Source organism: Orbicella faveolata, unplaced genomic scaffold, assembly GCF_042242905.1.
Source record: "Orbicella faveolata isolate gen_17 unplaced genomic scaffold, um_ofav_v1 contig_13, whole genome shotgun sequence".
NCBI lineage: Eukaryota > Metazoa > Cnidaria > Anthozoa > Scleractinia > Merulinidae > Orbicella > Orbicella faveolata.
Window position 1 is genome coordinate 10,542,840 of NW_028301540.1, and position 11,744 is coordinate 10,554,583.

Consider the following 11,744-nt stretch of genomic DNA (forward strand, 5'->3'; position numbering starts at 1 on the left):
AAAAAAGGCAGCTATGCACAGAATAAAAATACTGGGAACTCTCGGTTATAAACAATTCAAACGTTTTGGGCATATATTAGGAAAAGCGGAACGATGTTACTCTGTAGTCACGTTCCCTTTTCCTGTTGACGACAGCTTGTCCTTGTGTACTTCGTTAATTGAAGCCTTATTTTTGGTAACATGGTATTCCAAAATACCTGTTGTCTATAAGCTGAAGTCATAATACGGCAAAGACACACGAAATTCCGGACGCTAACTAATGCATTTCAGTGTACACTTCAGTTCAAGAGGTAAATAGCCATGCAATACGCACGTCACGGAAAAATTAAATGAGGGTAGGAAGAAACCGGTAATTCGGGTATGAATATCACGCATCAAGATACGTTTAAAAGGACGAACGAATAGTACATTTCACTAGTTACAGTCAGGTCAACAATGAAGACATTTCTGCTTTTAGCTTTGGTTGGCTTTGTTCGCGCTGTGGGTCTTGCAGTTCCGTTCAATGAAGATGATCTGGAGTCGCTCGCAAGAAAATGAGTTAAAGGACATACCTGGAGACTATGGAGAAGAGGACCCAGATGAAAGGTCGGGCCTTTCTTTAAATAATTCGAACAAGCAGGAAACAAAAAGGGAAAAAAAAACTTCGAAGTGGCTGGTTCTTGTAGAAGTTACTTGAATAAAAAATGAAATTAAAGCAAATTTCTTCATTTGCTTACCTCTTAGGACATGATTGAATAGTTACTCTGTCAACGGTCTTTTTCAATAAAAAATGGATAACTTTATAAACGGTGAAGCGTTGCAAATAGCACCAGTCCTACAAAAAAGGCTGAAATACTGAAAATTTCAAAGTGATTGTTTTTTTTGTTTTTTTTTTTTGTTTTTTTTTTTCTATGAGTTGCAGAAGTGTTAAACGTCAGACAGTTAGGTGTTAAACAATTAAGTGTTAAACGTAAAGACAATTCCTTCGTATGCTGACCTCGAAGGATATGATGTTACATAAAGTCTGTCTTCGGTTTTAAATTCAGCAACTCTAGGATTTTCAGGAACCTTTCGAAGGAAATTCCGTAACATTTTTTAATTTCCACCTTTTCGAAACGTGACATCATTTTTGGTTGAATGATAAGCGCCCTAGTATTCAACAATTTTTCACTAAAATGTAAAAATGCAATCAATAAAGTTCTTAAAAGAGCCCTAAAATGTTTGGGGACTTCAATATTTCTTCTGTGTTGGCTTACTGTTTACATGGAACTTTAGGGCTTATGATTGTTTCATGAACATCCATCAAAACACAAAAGCCGTTTTTCTGTCTTAATCTAACTCGAAATCAACAAGGAATATCTAGCTAAGTATTTTCCTATCGATTAGGAATAAAAATTTGGCGAAAAGAAACACTTGAGACACCTCTTTCAAATATTTTCAGAGCTATATTTTGAGTACTGCAGCAGAAGATCCAACTCACAAGTTCCCTCAACTTAGGCTTTCGGATGTAAAATAGAATGGCAAACAAGAAATAATTACTAAATAGACGCGATTTTGCCTCTCTGATTCTTGGATTTGGATGCCCTTTCAAAATTTTCAGTTTTGAGTCATCTTCTCGTTTAACTTGAACGCACGTTTTAAAAAGAATATCCATTACCGTCCACACAGGTATCAACAAGTTGTCGAAAAACTCTGCTCAAAAGGCCGTTAAAAATCCAGGGAGAGCCGTCACTACTACTGTAACATAATGATTTCTTTTAAAGGCCACCACAAAACATTCCACCATCTTTAACGATATTATGTGGTGCAATTTGTATCACCATACATGTACCTACTGAACCGCTTACTTTTCAATAGCGGCTCAACCTCGTCATAAATGGCGGAGTGTTCGGCGGGGTGTTTTGAGGTGGGTTTTGAAAGAGATCTGTACGTTATAGCAGTAGTGATGGCTTTCTGTGGATTTTGAGCGGCCTTTTGAGTAGCGACAAGTTGCCAGCATCTCTGACGACGAAAGCGGGAGGGCAGTGGATATTATCCTTACAACTCGGGTCGAAGCAACCGAATAGATGAGAATTTAGCAATCCAAGAGTCAAAGAGAGCGCAAAATCGCGTGTAAGTGACATATCTGTTGTAGTTATTTATTATTTCCATTTTATTTTACACCCGAAAACATACGTTGAGGAAGCTTGTGAGTTGAATCCTCTGCTGCAGTGTTTTTTTCGATATCGTAAGAAAGCTTCAAGATAAAGCTCTGAAGATATTTGAAAGTAGTGTGTCCAGTGCTTTTTTTCGCCAAATCTTTACTCGGAATCGATAGGAAATTGCTTAGCTAGGTATTTCTTGTTGATTTCGAGTTAGGTTAAGACAGAAAAACGGCTTTTGTGTTTTAGTGGATGTTCATGAAATAGCCAAAAATCGTGCAGTTCTTTGTAAACAGTACGCCAGCACAGAAAAAATATTGAAGTCCCCAAACATTTTAGGTTTTTTTTTGAGAACTTTATTGATTGCTTTCATGTCCATGTCCATGTCCATGTTAGAATAATGTGTATTTGGTTTTGCACATTGCAGATATTTGCCATCAATGAAAGACTATTCATAACACTACGAAATATGCACCTTGATAAAGCCAAGATGAGAAATCAAATTTCCCAGTTCAAATGAATTTCTGTGCTTTTAGACTGATGTAGAACAGGATCCAGTGTATTTCATTTTCACATGGCTTTTCTTGTTGTAGAAATACTAAACCAAAGATGGCTAATTAAATATGCATAAATTAGTGCAAAGTGGCCCTTTTTGAAGGGGGTCCCCCTAACTTGAAGGGAACGAATGATTTTGACCTACTTTTTCGTCACAACCATTCACTCACCAAGCCCAACATTTGTACGAAGCAGTGATTTGAGCTGTATCACCTTCTGCCTGGTTTTCTCATGGACACTCTTAAATATTATTATTATATTATATCTTTCCGAAATGCGAGCTATTGGACAGGAAACTCTGGATGTTTCGAGAGTGTACACCTCGTGGAATGAAATAATACTGCATTATTCCCCTGAGAATTGAGTGATGTTAGGACCAATCAAAATGCAATACAGAAAATGACTTGGAGCAGATGTCAATTGAGTGTCAAAAAATTATAAGCCAAAGTAATCACTCTGCCAATCACAAATAACTCTCGGACAAGTCAGTAGCTGCTTAGCAAAATCAAAGCAAATGCCTTTAGCTGACGGGAAGAGTGGAAAAAACGTTTGCGAGTAGCTCAAGATTTTCTCAAGCCAGGCGCTTGGCGATTAGCTTAAGCAAATGGTTTACCAAAATCATAGTTAGTAGAGGAGACTGGTTATGAAGCCCGGTAAACCTCAAAGGAGCAAATAAAGATGCCAATATTTATGTTGGAAGGTCCACGACCGTGCACAATCTTTTGTTTTGCGCTCATACACTATGCATGAATTACGTAACCGACACGTTTCTATTAGTTAGTTCCTCAGTACGGAGTAAACAACTGTTGTGTTTTGTGCACGGTCAAGGCCAAAAAAGCGAACAAAAACATACAACAAAGAACTTTGAAGGGCTTCATAACCATTCCCCTCTATTAAGTATGCCAAAATTAATGCGAATTACTTTCGACTGCACTCAAGCGAAAACCGGTTTACTCGACATAAACATTGGCCTTTATTTGTCATAAAATGTACTTCCACATGTTATTTGATAAGCCTAGTTTCAAATGTGGGTTAATGACTAACTTAAAATCCTTCCGTATTAGTGCTGCCCTTTTTGCCTTCCATGCTTTTACCGTCAGCTTTCCTCTGGCTCAAAGTCATTCGCTAATTCAGTTGCAATGCCCTTTAGTTCGTTGTCTTGTGCCTCCAAATTGCAATTCGACCAGGATAGAGGATTCACATGCAAACCCCATTAAGGCAGATGTAGCTTCCTCTCTAAATAGTATAACTTCATTTTATTTATCGAAACAATGAATGCAGCTTAATTTTTTTTACCTATTATCTTGTGGAGAATTTTCCTTATTATCCTGTGGAGACATAGAGTGTTCCTTTCGATACGAAACACAATATCTAGACTAGGTTCGTATGCCATTAGATAATAATTCTTATATTGTTAAAATAAAGTCAAATTTTAGCAGTTCTCCTATTATTTTCCATCAAGGGGGAAACGCGTAGCTTTCTACACAATATAATTAACACGTATAGGACGACGCGAAAGAAAACAACTCATATTCATCTAGCAACAGAATTATAGATACTGAATTTTTAGGCTTGCGTAAAAATATTTGCGTGTGAGGTAATAGCACGTAAGGTTAGAACCCAAATATTTCAACCAAAAACATCGTTTTGACGTCAGGATAAACCTGACACTGGGTGTTCATACAATTTAACGGGAAAAAATCGCTTTGTTATTTTTTAAAACCAGCGCTGACCACCCTACACATGTAGATCTTACACCAGTGCACTTGTTCTGTGTGGTTCTTAGACACAGAGAGTTGCGTACATTGTTGTCTTCATTACACAATATTGATATTCATTTCTTACTGTTAATCGTTACTCTTAAATACATAAACATGTACGCTGTTAGCCTGCGGAGCAGACGTTCATTTCCAGAAGCAGGCGAAGGGAACGAAACTACAAGCAAGTGCGAAAAATAAGGAGCAGGGGGAGGGTTGGGCAACCCCTCCCGCTTCTCGTTTTGCTCTCTCCATGCCAATTTCTCTCAATTTTTTTCTCACTCCAGGCGGTCGCTTGCTGGCTCGTTTGCTCAATCTCGTTTTCTCAATTACCCCGCAGCCTGGAAAATGGAAAGGAAACGTCTGCCACGCAAGCTAGTGCGCCGCCAACGCTGAAAACTTGCAACGACAATTCATTTTGAGATTTACAATGCCAATGAAAAAAATGTAACTTTGAGCAAATTTACCATTCTATTCCGTGAGCTGTTCAGAAATAACTGTTATTTTTAACTTTTTGGGTGAGAAAATTCCATTTTATTAAGTGGCTCTCCTGACCATTTCTCGTTGCGCAACAGCTCCAGCTTAGCCAAATATTTCTCTGCAATTCTTATCTTGTTTTGTGTTTGTTTTTGAATGATCTAATCCAAGACACAAGTGCCATTAAAAACCGAAATAGATTTTGAGACACGCACGCAATACACCTTCAAAGTTTTTTGTAATTTTATGAAGTCAAATATAGCACGTGACAGGTCTGTTTTCAAACTAGGTACAACTAAATGAAAATTAATAGCTGATCTATTTGTAGTGTTCTCTCATTATTCAATATTTGAATTTACGAGCGGAATTTATGCAAAAAGGAAATTTTATATTTCTCCCTGCGTGGTTGGAAGACTGACCTGTTCTCCCACAGCAGCGATTGACAAATAACTATTAGCAACATTCATTTTGATGGACAGAAACTGTTTTCTTTTATTATTATTTATTTATTATTAAGAAAATTTGAATGTTATTTTATACACCTTGGTAACGCGCGAGGTCTTACGTGCATCGAGATAATATTAGGGTTTGGAATGATAAGTGCCGGGAGAAAAGCCAGCGAACACTGAAGTAAAGGAAACATCGAAGCAAAGATAATACCAACACAAGACCGTATATTAACATGTTAACTAGCTTCAGCAATTTGATTCAAGAGATTAAGATAAGATATCGTGAGCATTTTGGATTTGATTGGATTGAAATTTACATGTATTTTTTTGACACTCGTGAAAAAATAGTTTTGGAAAGCATTTCACTTTGTTAAATGTGTGTTTTTAGTAAAAAAATGTTTTGGCTTATGTTGTTTGCATGTTGTTGCGTTGTTATATTGTTGCGTTTCTTATATAATCATAAGTAAGAAGAACACAACTCCGTTTTAATATAGAATGAAAAACGAAATGAACACGATCAGTAGAATGCAGTTTGCGAAATCTTTCACCTTTGAATGCGATGCATATTTCAGTCATCTTAACTGACACGGTTTAACGCCTTCACTCAATCAAAAAGACAACAGACACTGCCTCGCCAATGCTGCCGTGACAATTCAGCAATACAAAGCCGTTTAAAACAGTATCATATGGTCATGGTTAAATATTTTACCCAAACACTCAGCTTTGCTGCAAAAACAAAATTTAAAAAAAACAACATTTAGAAACTTAACCACATTTAAGGTGCTGTAGTATATTAAAACTTAAACTCTATGTCTGAAATTTCACCTCTCCTTTTCCTGAGGGATTATCTTCCCCTAGAGAAGATTACCACCTATCACTCACTACTCTGGGGGTTTATCACCCTCTAGAAAGGATTATCACCTCTCACTCATTACCCTAGGGGATTGTCACCCCTAGAGAGGATTATCACCTCTCATGCATTACCCTGGGGGATTATCAACCCCTAGAGAGGATTATTACCACTCTCAAAGTACCCTGGGGGATATTTCACCCCTAGAAAAAGTGACCTACTGTCCCTTGTTGGAGTACTTCATCCCTTCATCCCCTTTTTCCCACAATTATTCTGGTTAAGTTGTCTGCTTATATGGTATAGTAAGGGTTATGGGTTGGGAGCATTGAGACGAAATCCGATAGGAAATCAGTTTTTAGTAGACAAAAACCTGGTACCGGAATAATTTTAGGTATTACAGTCCTTTGTACATTTTCTTAATGCTTAAGATATAAATAGTTGCCTGAAGTAACACCGAAAACAATTTCCCATGGGAACTCGAGAAAATAAATTTCAAAGTTCCGAGAAATTGTGCAAAAAGAGGTGAAATTTCGTCATCAGTTTCATTTCACCAGTACTTTCAAGTGTTTCATATGAGCTCCAAACTTTGTTTTCGACATTCGGTGTTGTTAGAAAATCTAGGAATACTTCTTTTTTAGAAGATATTTAAAACAGTCGCACAGAAGTTTCCGAAACGATGTAAATAGTTTCGGCACAAAGTTTTTGTCCACTTGTTGCTCGAACTTCTGGTGGATTCCTTCGTAATACTTTTTGTAGTGTAGCTTTTTCACTCTTTTAAATTTTCGAAATGTCCTTTCTGAAGTGCCACTAAAACCAATATCGTCATATCATTCCAAAAATTTTGTTCTTTATTTTTATGATTATCAAACACGTCTCAAAGTTCTCATTTGAATAAAATTATTCTTTTTACCTGATCTTTAACCTAGTGGCTTTCTGATGTTGTAACATTGATGAAACATCTCTCGGAATTATATGTTATATATCATTGCAACTGTCTTTCTTTTTTTTAATATTATTAAATTCTCAAGGGAATACTACATTTTCTACTGCGGAATTGACAATAGATGTTTTTAAAAACAAATGCATGCAGTTATCTCTTTTTTAAAACCTTTTGAGAGTTGCTTCAGAACACGTTTGCTATATTGAAGAGCTAATGATCACTTGCGCCATACCCGCTGTTATATTTGCCCATGATCTGTGTGTCAACACAAACACGTTACTTTATATCTAAAAAGTTTCAATATCTTACACTCCATTTAAAGTTTTTTTTACGAATATTTTCTTGACGAAAAGATGAGACAATAAAATTGAGTCAAGGGATACAAAGTGACGCAAAGCTACTAGCACTCCTTTCAAAGTTTACAGGAGCTTCAAACTTGACTCTGAATTCTAGAAACGTTTGGCTCTCTAGAAAAAGGTACATGTAGGTATGCACATAACAACAATACGGACTACTCTAGGTTATAAATTATTCAAATGTTTGGGACAATCGAAATGGTTTTAATAGGTAGTGACCTTCCTATTTCCTGTTGACGACAATTTGTCCTTGCGTACTTCTTCAATTGAGGCCTTATTTTTGGTAACATCGTATCCCAAAATACATGAAGTGTATTATCTGAAGTCACAATACGGCAAAGACACACGGAATTTCGGACGCCAGCAAGTGTACTTCAATGTCCCCTTCAGTTCAAGAGGAAAATGACCAAGCAATACGCACGTCACGGAAAAATATTGAAATATTAATTGAGAATAGGAATAGACCCGGTAATTCTGTTTGCAATATCATACACCAAGTTACGTTTAAAAGAACGAACGAATAGCACATTTCACTAGTTACAGACAGTCAGGTCAGCAATGAAGACATTTCTGCTTTTAGCCTTTGCTGGCTTTGTTCTCGCTGTGGGTCTTGCAGTTCCGTTCAGTGAAGATGATCTGGAATCGCAAGAAAATGAGTTAAAGGACATAGCTGAAGACTATGGAGAAGAGGACCAAGATGAAAGGTAGGGCTACTTGCAGTAAGGCGAACAAACAGGGACAAAACGGGAGACATCTTCGAAGAGGTCAGCTCTTTTAGAGGCAAGATTTTTTCGTTTGCTGACCTCTTAGGACAAGATTGAACAGTTAGCCTGTCAACGGTCTTTTGCAATAAAAAACGAACAACTTCATAAATGATCAAGTTTTGCAAACTGCAAATTCCTAAACAAAGAGTAAACTACTGAAAATTTCAAAGTGGTCGCTTCTTCTAGAAATTACCAAGGTGTTGAAAGTACAGTTTTGAAGACAATTCCTCGGTATGCTGACCTCTTAGAATATGATGTAACTTAGCCTGCCATCGATCTTAAGCAATGCGAAAAAATTGTATTGATGGCTCAAGCTTAAAGTTAGCCAAGAAGCCCCACCCCTGCACCCAGTTTCTTTCTTTGTGGAAGCATTTTCCTATCGAGAGTAATGTTTACATCAAGAAAATTCCATGTTTAATTGCTTTTTACTTCAAACTTTGATTGTTTAAGTTATTTGAGCTTGTTCGTATTATGAAATGTATGTACTGTGATTGCAGTGATGACGAAATGGACCCGGAAGATGAGTTTGATGATGACGACGATGATGATGAAGGTGTGGATGAAGACAACAGTGAACCCGATAACGAAGATGAAGTCACTGCAGTGGAAAAGTCATCCGACCCAATCTTTAAACCCGCCCGTCGATTCCGTTCTCGATTTCGTCCTCGATTCCGTCCTCGTTTCCGTCCGCGTTTCCGTCCTCGTTTCCGTCCTCGTTTCCGCCCTCGCTTTCGTCCCCGTTTCCGATTTCGCCGTGGTTAACATGAGGAAATAACTGACATTACACTAAATCTGGTTAGTTGATATCAATTATAATATAACGTAGAGATAGTTCACCCTCCGTGGTCCGTGATAAATTTTCCTGGATTTTCACAAGCTGACTTTGTTGCTGTTATCTCTTTTTGATCATTTAGCACTGTAGTGTCTATGTTGTTGAGTTTTGATAACAAAATTTACGTGTCACTATTAACTATTTTTAAGGCAGAGGTTTTTGTAAATTTAAGAATCATGTATGCCTTTTGGGGGTAGCTATCCACACTATCACACACTAATTTTTGTCCTCGTCACGTGTCACGCAAAAACCATTTGCTACTCCCGAAAGAGGCTTTCGTTTTGCTGTCAATAACGATCTAATAGGATCACCCTGTCGGTATCCACAAATCTAAGTTTCCAAACACTTGATACACTGTACTTGAAGTAAAATAAAAAAGGACTTCAGGGTTGTCAAATGCATGTAGTACAAAAGACAAATGATCCCGCTATGATTGTATCATATTGTAAACTATGTTACATTATTCTGTTTAATACATACCGTTCTAACTGGAATATCACAAACTCAAGAACTGATGAGGCACTAGATCACCACTGGTTTTTCAACACACCTATCAAATATATTTGCATCCACACATCAAGAACCTTACTTTCATTCCTTGCAACAGTTAATTATGCTAACTTTTGATGTTTCTACAGGTCCAGCTATGAAGCACGAAAGCAGAAGCAAAGCAAAGATTACACGACTGTTTAAATTTACATAAATATCTATGTGAAATTTGTATTTCAAATGGCTTCTGTAAAAGTAAATCGAACAATAAAGTGATGCCCACTTTGAAAACTTTCCTGTCTTCTCAGTTTTGACCTACATGTAGATTCCCGCCGATGGTAAACAGGTAGCACCCCCTCTTCTATCAGAACCTCATAACTTCTAGGTAAATTTGCAATTAATGTTTGTCAACTTTATTTAGCTATTGAAAAAATAAAGTTATAAACCATAGTTAATGGAGGGGCCGGGAATAGTTATGAAACCCGACAAAGTTCTTTGTTGTATGTTTTTGTTCGCTTTTTTGGCCGGTGCACATAACACAGTAGTTGTTTATTCCATACTGAGGAACTAACCATTAGAAACGTGTTGGTTACGTAATTCATGCATAGTGTACTATGAGCGCAAAACAAAAGATTTTGCACTGTCGTGGACCTTCCAACATAAATCTTGGCGTATTTGTTTGCTCCTTTGATGTTTGCCGTGCTTCATAACCAGTCCCCTCTATTAACTATGTATAAACAGTTAAATTCTGTACCAGTGCCACCCGCCTCTCCCCTTACGGAACTTACGCAAGTCTCAACAAAATCAAAAGTAGATGTGGTTACCAAGGGAACATCAAACTCCTTGAACAATGAGTTGTCTGTAGACAGAAAACGATTTTTTTTTTCAAGATGACGTGTGTGACTCCCAATATTATCGCCACCCCCTAATTAATTATAACAAATGTCGTCCCATTGTTGAAAATGACATCTTGCGATTGGATTTCGTCATGAAAGTAGGTAACTGGTGAACGTAAACGCACGATGTTTTTGTCTCTTTCTTGTTTTTTGTTTTGTTTTTTTTTTTTGCGGGGGGGAGGGGGTTTGCACTGTTGTAATTTTTTCAAGAATCAATACACGTATTATGAATACAGATGAACCTCCACCAACGGCCACCTCTATACAACGACCACTTTTTATGGTCCCAGGGGACAGTTCATGCATTCACTGTGATCTTAACCTGTTTACAATGGCCACATCTCCACAACGGCAAGGCATCTAAAGCGCGTTCCAACTGCAAAAATAACCTCTCGACAACGGTTAGTTAGTCAATGACTGACGAACGGTGAATACAGTCCCATTTTTATTGTAAAAGGTTACCAAGCTTCATCCGTATCATGCGTCGTAGTCATCATTAGTCTATGTTTTTTGTTGTTGTTGTTTGTTTAGTTTCTGGGTTTTTTGTTGTTGTTCTTTTTTGTTTTTTGTTTTTTTTGTTTTTTTGAGACGTGTTGATTATGTTAAAACATTCATATGCTAAAAAAATAAGCATTTTCTAAAGAAAAGAAATGTTGCACCCCGAAACAAAACAAGTCACATGTTACACCCCCTACCTCCCCACGACGGCCGCAGCCATTTTCGTCTGTCCCCAAGGTGGCCGTTGTGGAAAGGTTCAACTGTAGGTCGGTTGATATTAATGGACAAAAACGAATATCGATCGTGATCGTTAGAATAAAAGTACATGATGAGAGACAATTTTCTAAACTTTTAACTTCAAGAGCACAGTATGGTACTTGCTTTTTGGCATTTCTTTAACGTTAATTCTGAGACTCGAACGAAGAATCGGCGTAGCGCTGAAGCTTTTGGAGAAAAGATCGTGCTTATTTTAGTTTCCATTTACGATATGCTGTATCAATCATAAAATTAATTTTAGGACACGGTGTCTCAAAATATATGCAATATTTTGCGAGTTGGAAAAATAATGCTACAAGCGCATTATATATTGACCTTTTTCCATTTTACAAGAGGTAAATAACCTGAGCCGGTCTTCGCCATTTAGAAACGTCTAACATATCGACTTATATCATCTACGAAAGTAAAAACATGGATGATGCAACTAACTGCTCATTTTATCTCAGGAACGAATTTTCAAGGATGAGGAACTTTGAACTTCTAAA

At 37.3% G+C, this 11,744-nt stretch overlaps 1 protein-coding gene and 1 long non-coding RNA gene across 2 annotated transcripts; both read left to right on the forward strand.

Annotated features, from left to right (window-relative positions):
• Nucleotides 1–1,642: 1,642 nt before the first annotated feature.
• On the forward strand, nt 1,643–2,762 carry LOC149114941 (uncharacterized). The gene is made up of 2 exons (XR_016205955.1): nt 1,643–2,091; nt 2,548–2,762. It is a non-coding gene; the product is annotated as an uncharacterized LOC149114941 (long non-coding RNA).
• A 5,253-nt stretch (nt 2,763–8,015) lies between these two features.
• LOC110055197 (uncharacterized) lies at nt 8,016–9,880 on the forward strand. The gene is made up of 3 exons (XM_020761566.2): nt 8,016–8,208; nt 8,766–9,063; nt 9,739–9,880. The coding sequence occupies exons 1-2, from the start codon at nt 8,063–8,065 to the stop codon at nt 9,028–9,030; spliced, it is 411 nt and encodes a 136-aa protein (XP_020617225.1). The 5' UTR covers nt 8,016–8,062; the 3' UTR covers nt 9,031–9,063; nt 9,739–9,880.
• Nucleotides 9,881–11,744: the final 1,864 nt, after the last annotated feature.

Excerpts from the sequence above, each read along its gene's own strand:
- LOC110055197 (XM_020761566.2), top strand. The coding sequence starts at position 8,063 with ATGAAGACATTTCTGCTTTTAGCCTTTGCTGGCTTTGTTCTCGCTGTG. Across the intron at positions 8,209-8,765 it reads GAAGAGGACCAAGATGAAAG|TGATGACGAAATGGACCCGG; the intron begins GTAGGGCTACTT and ends CTGTGATTGCAG.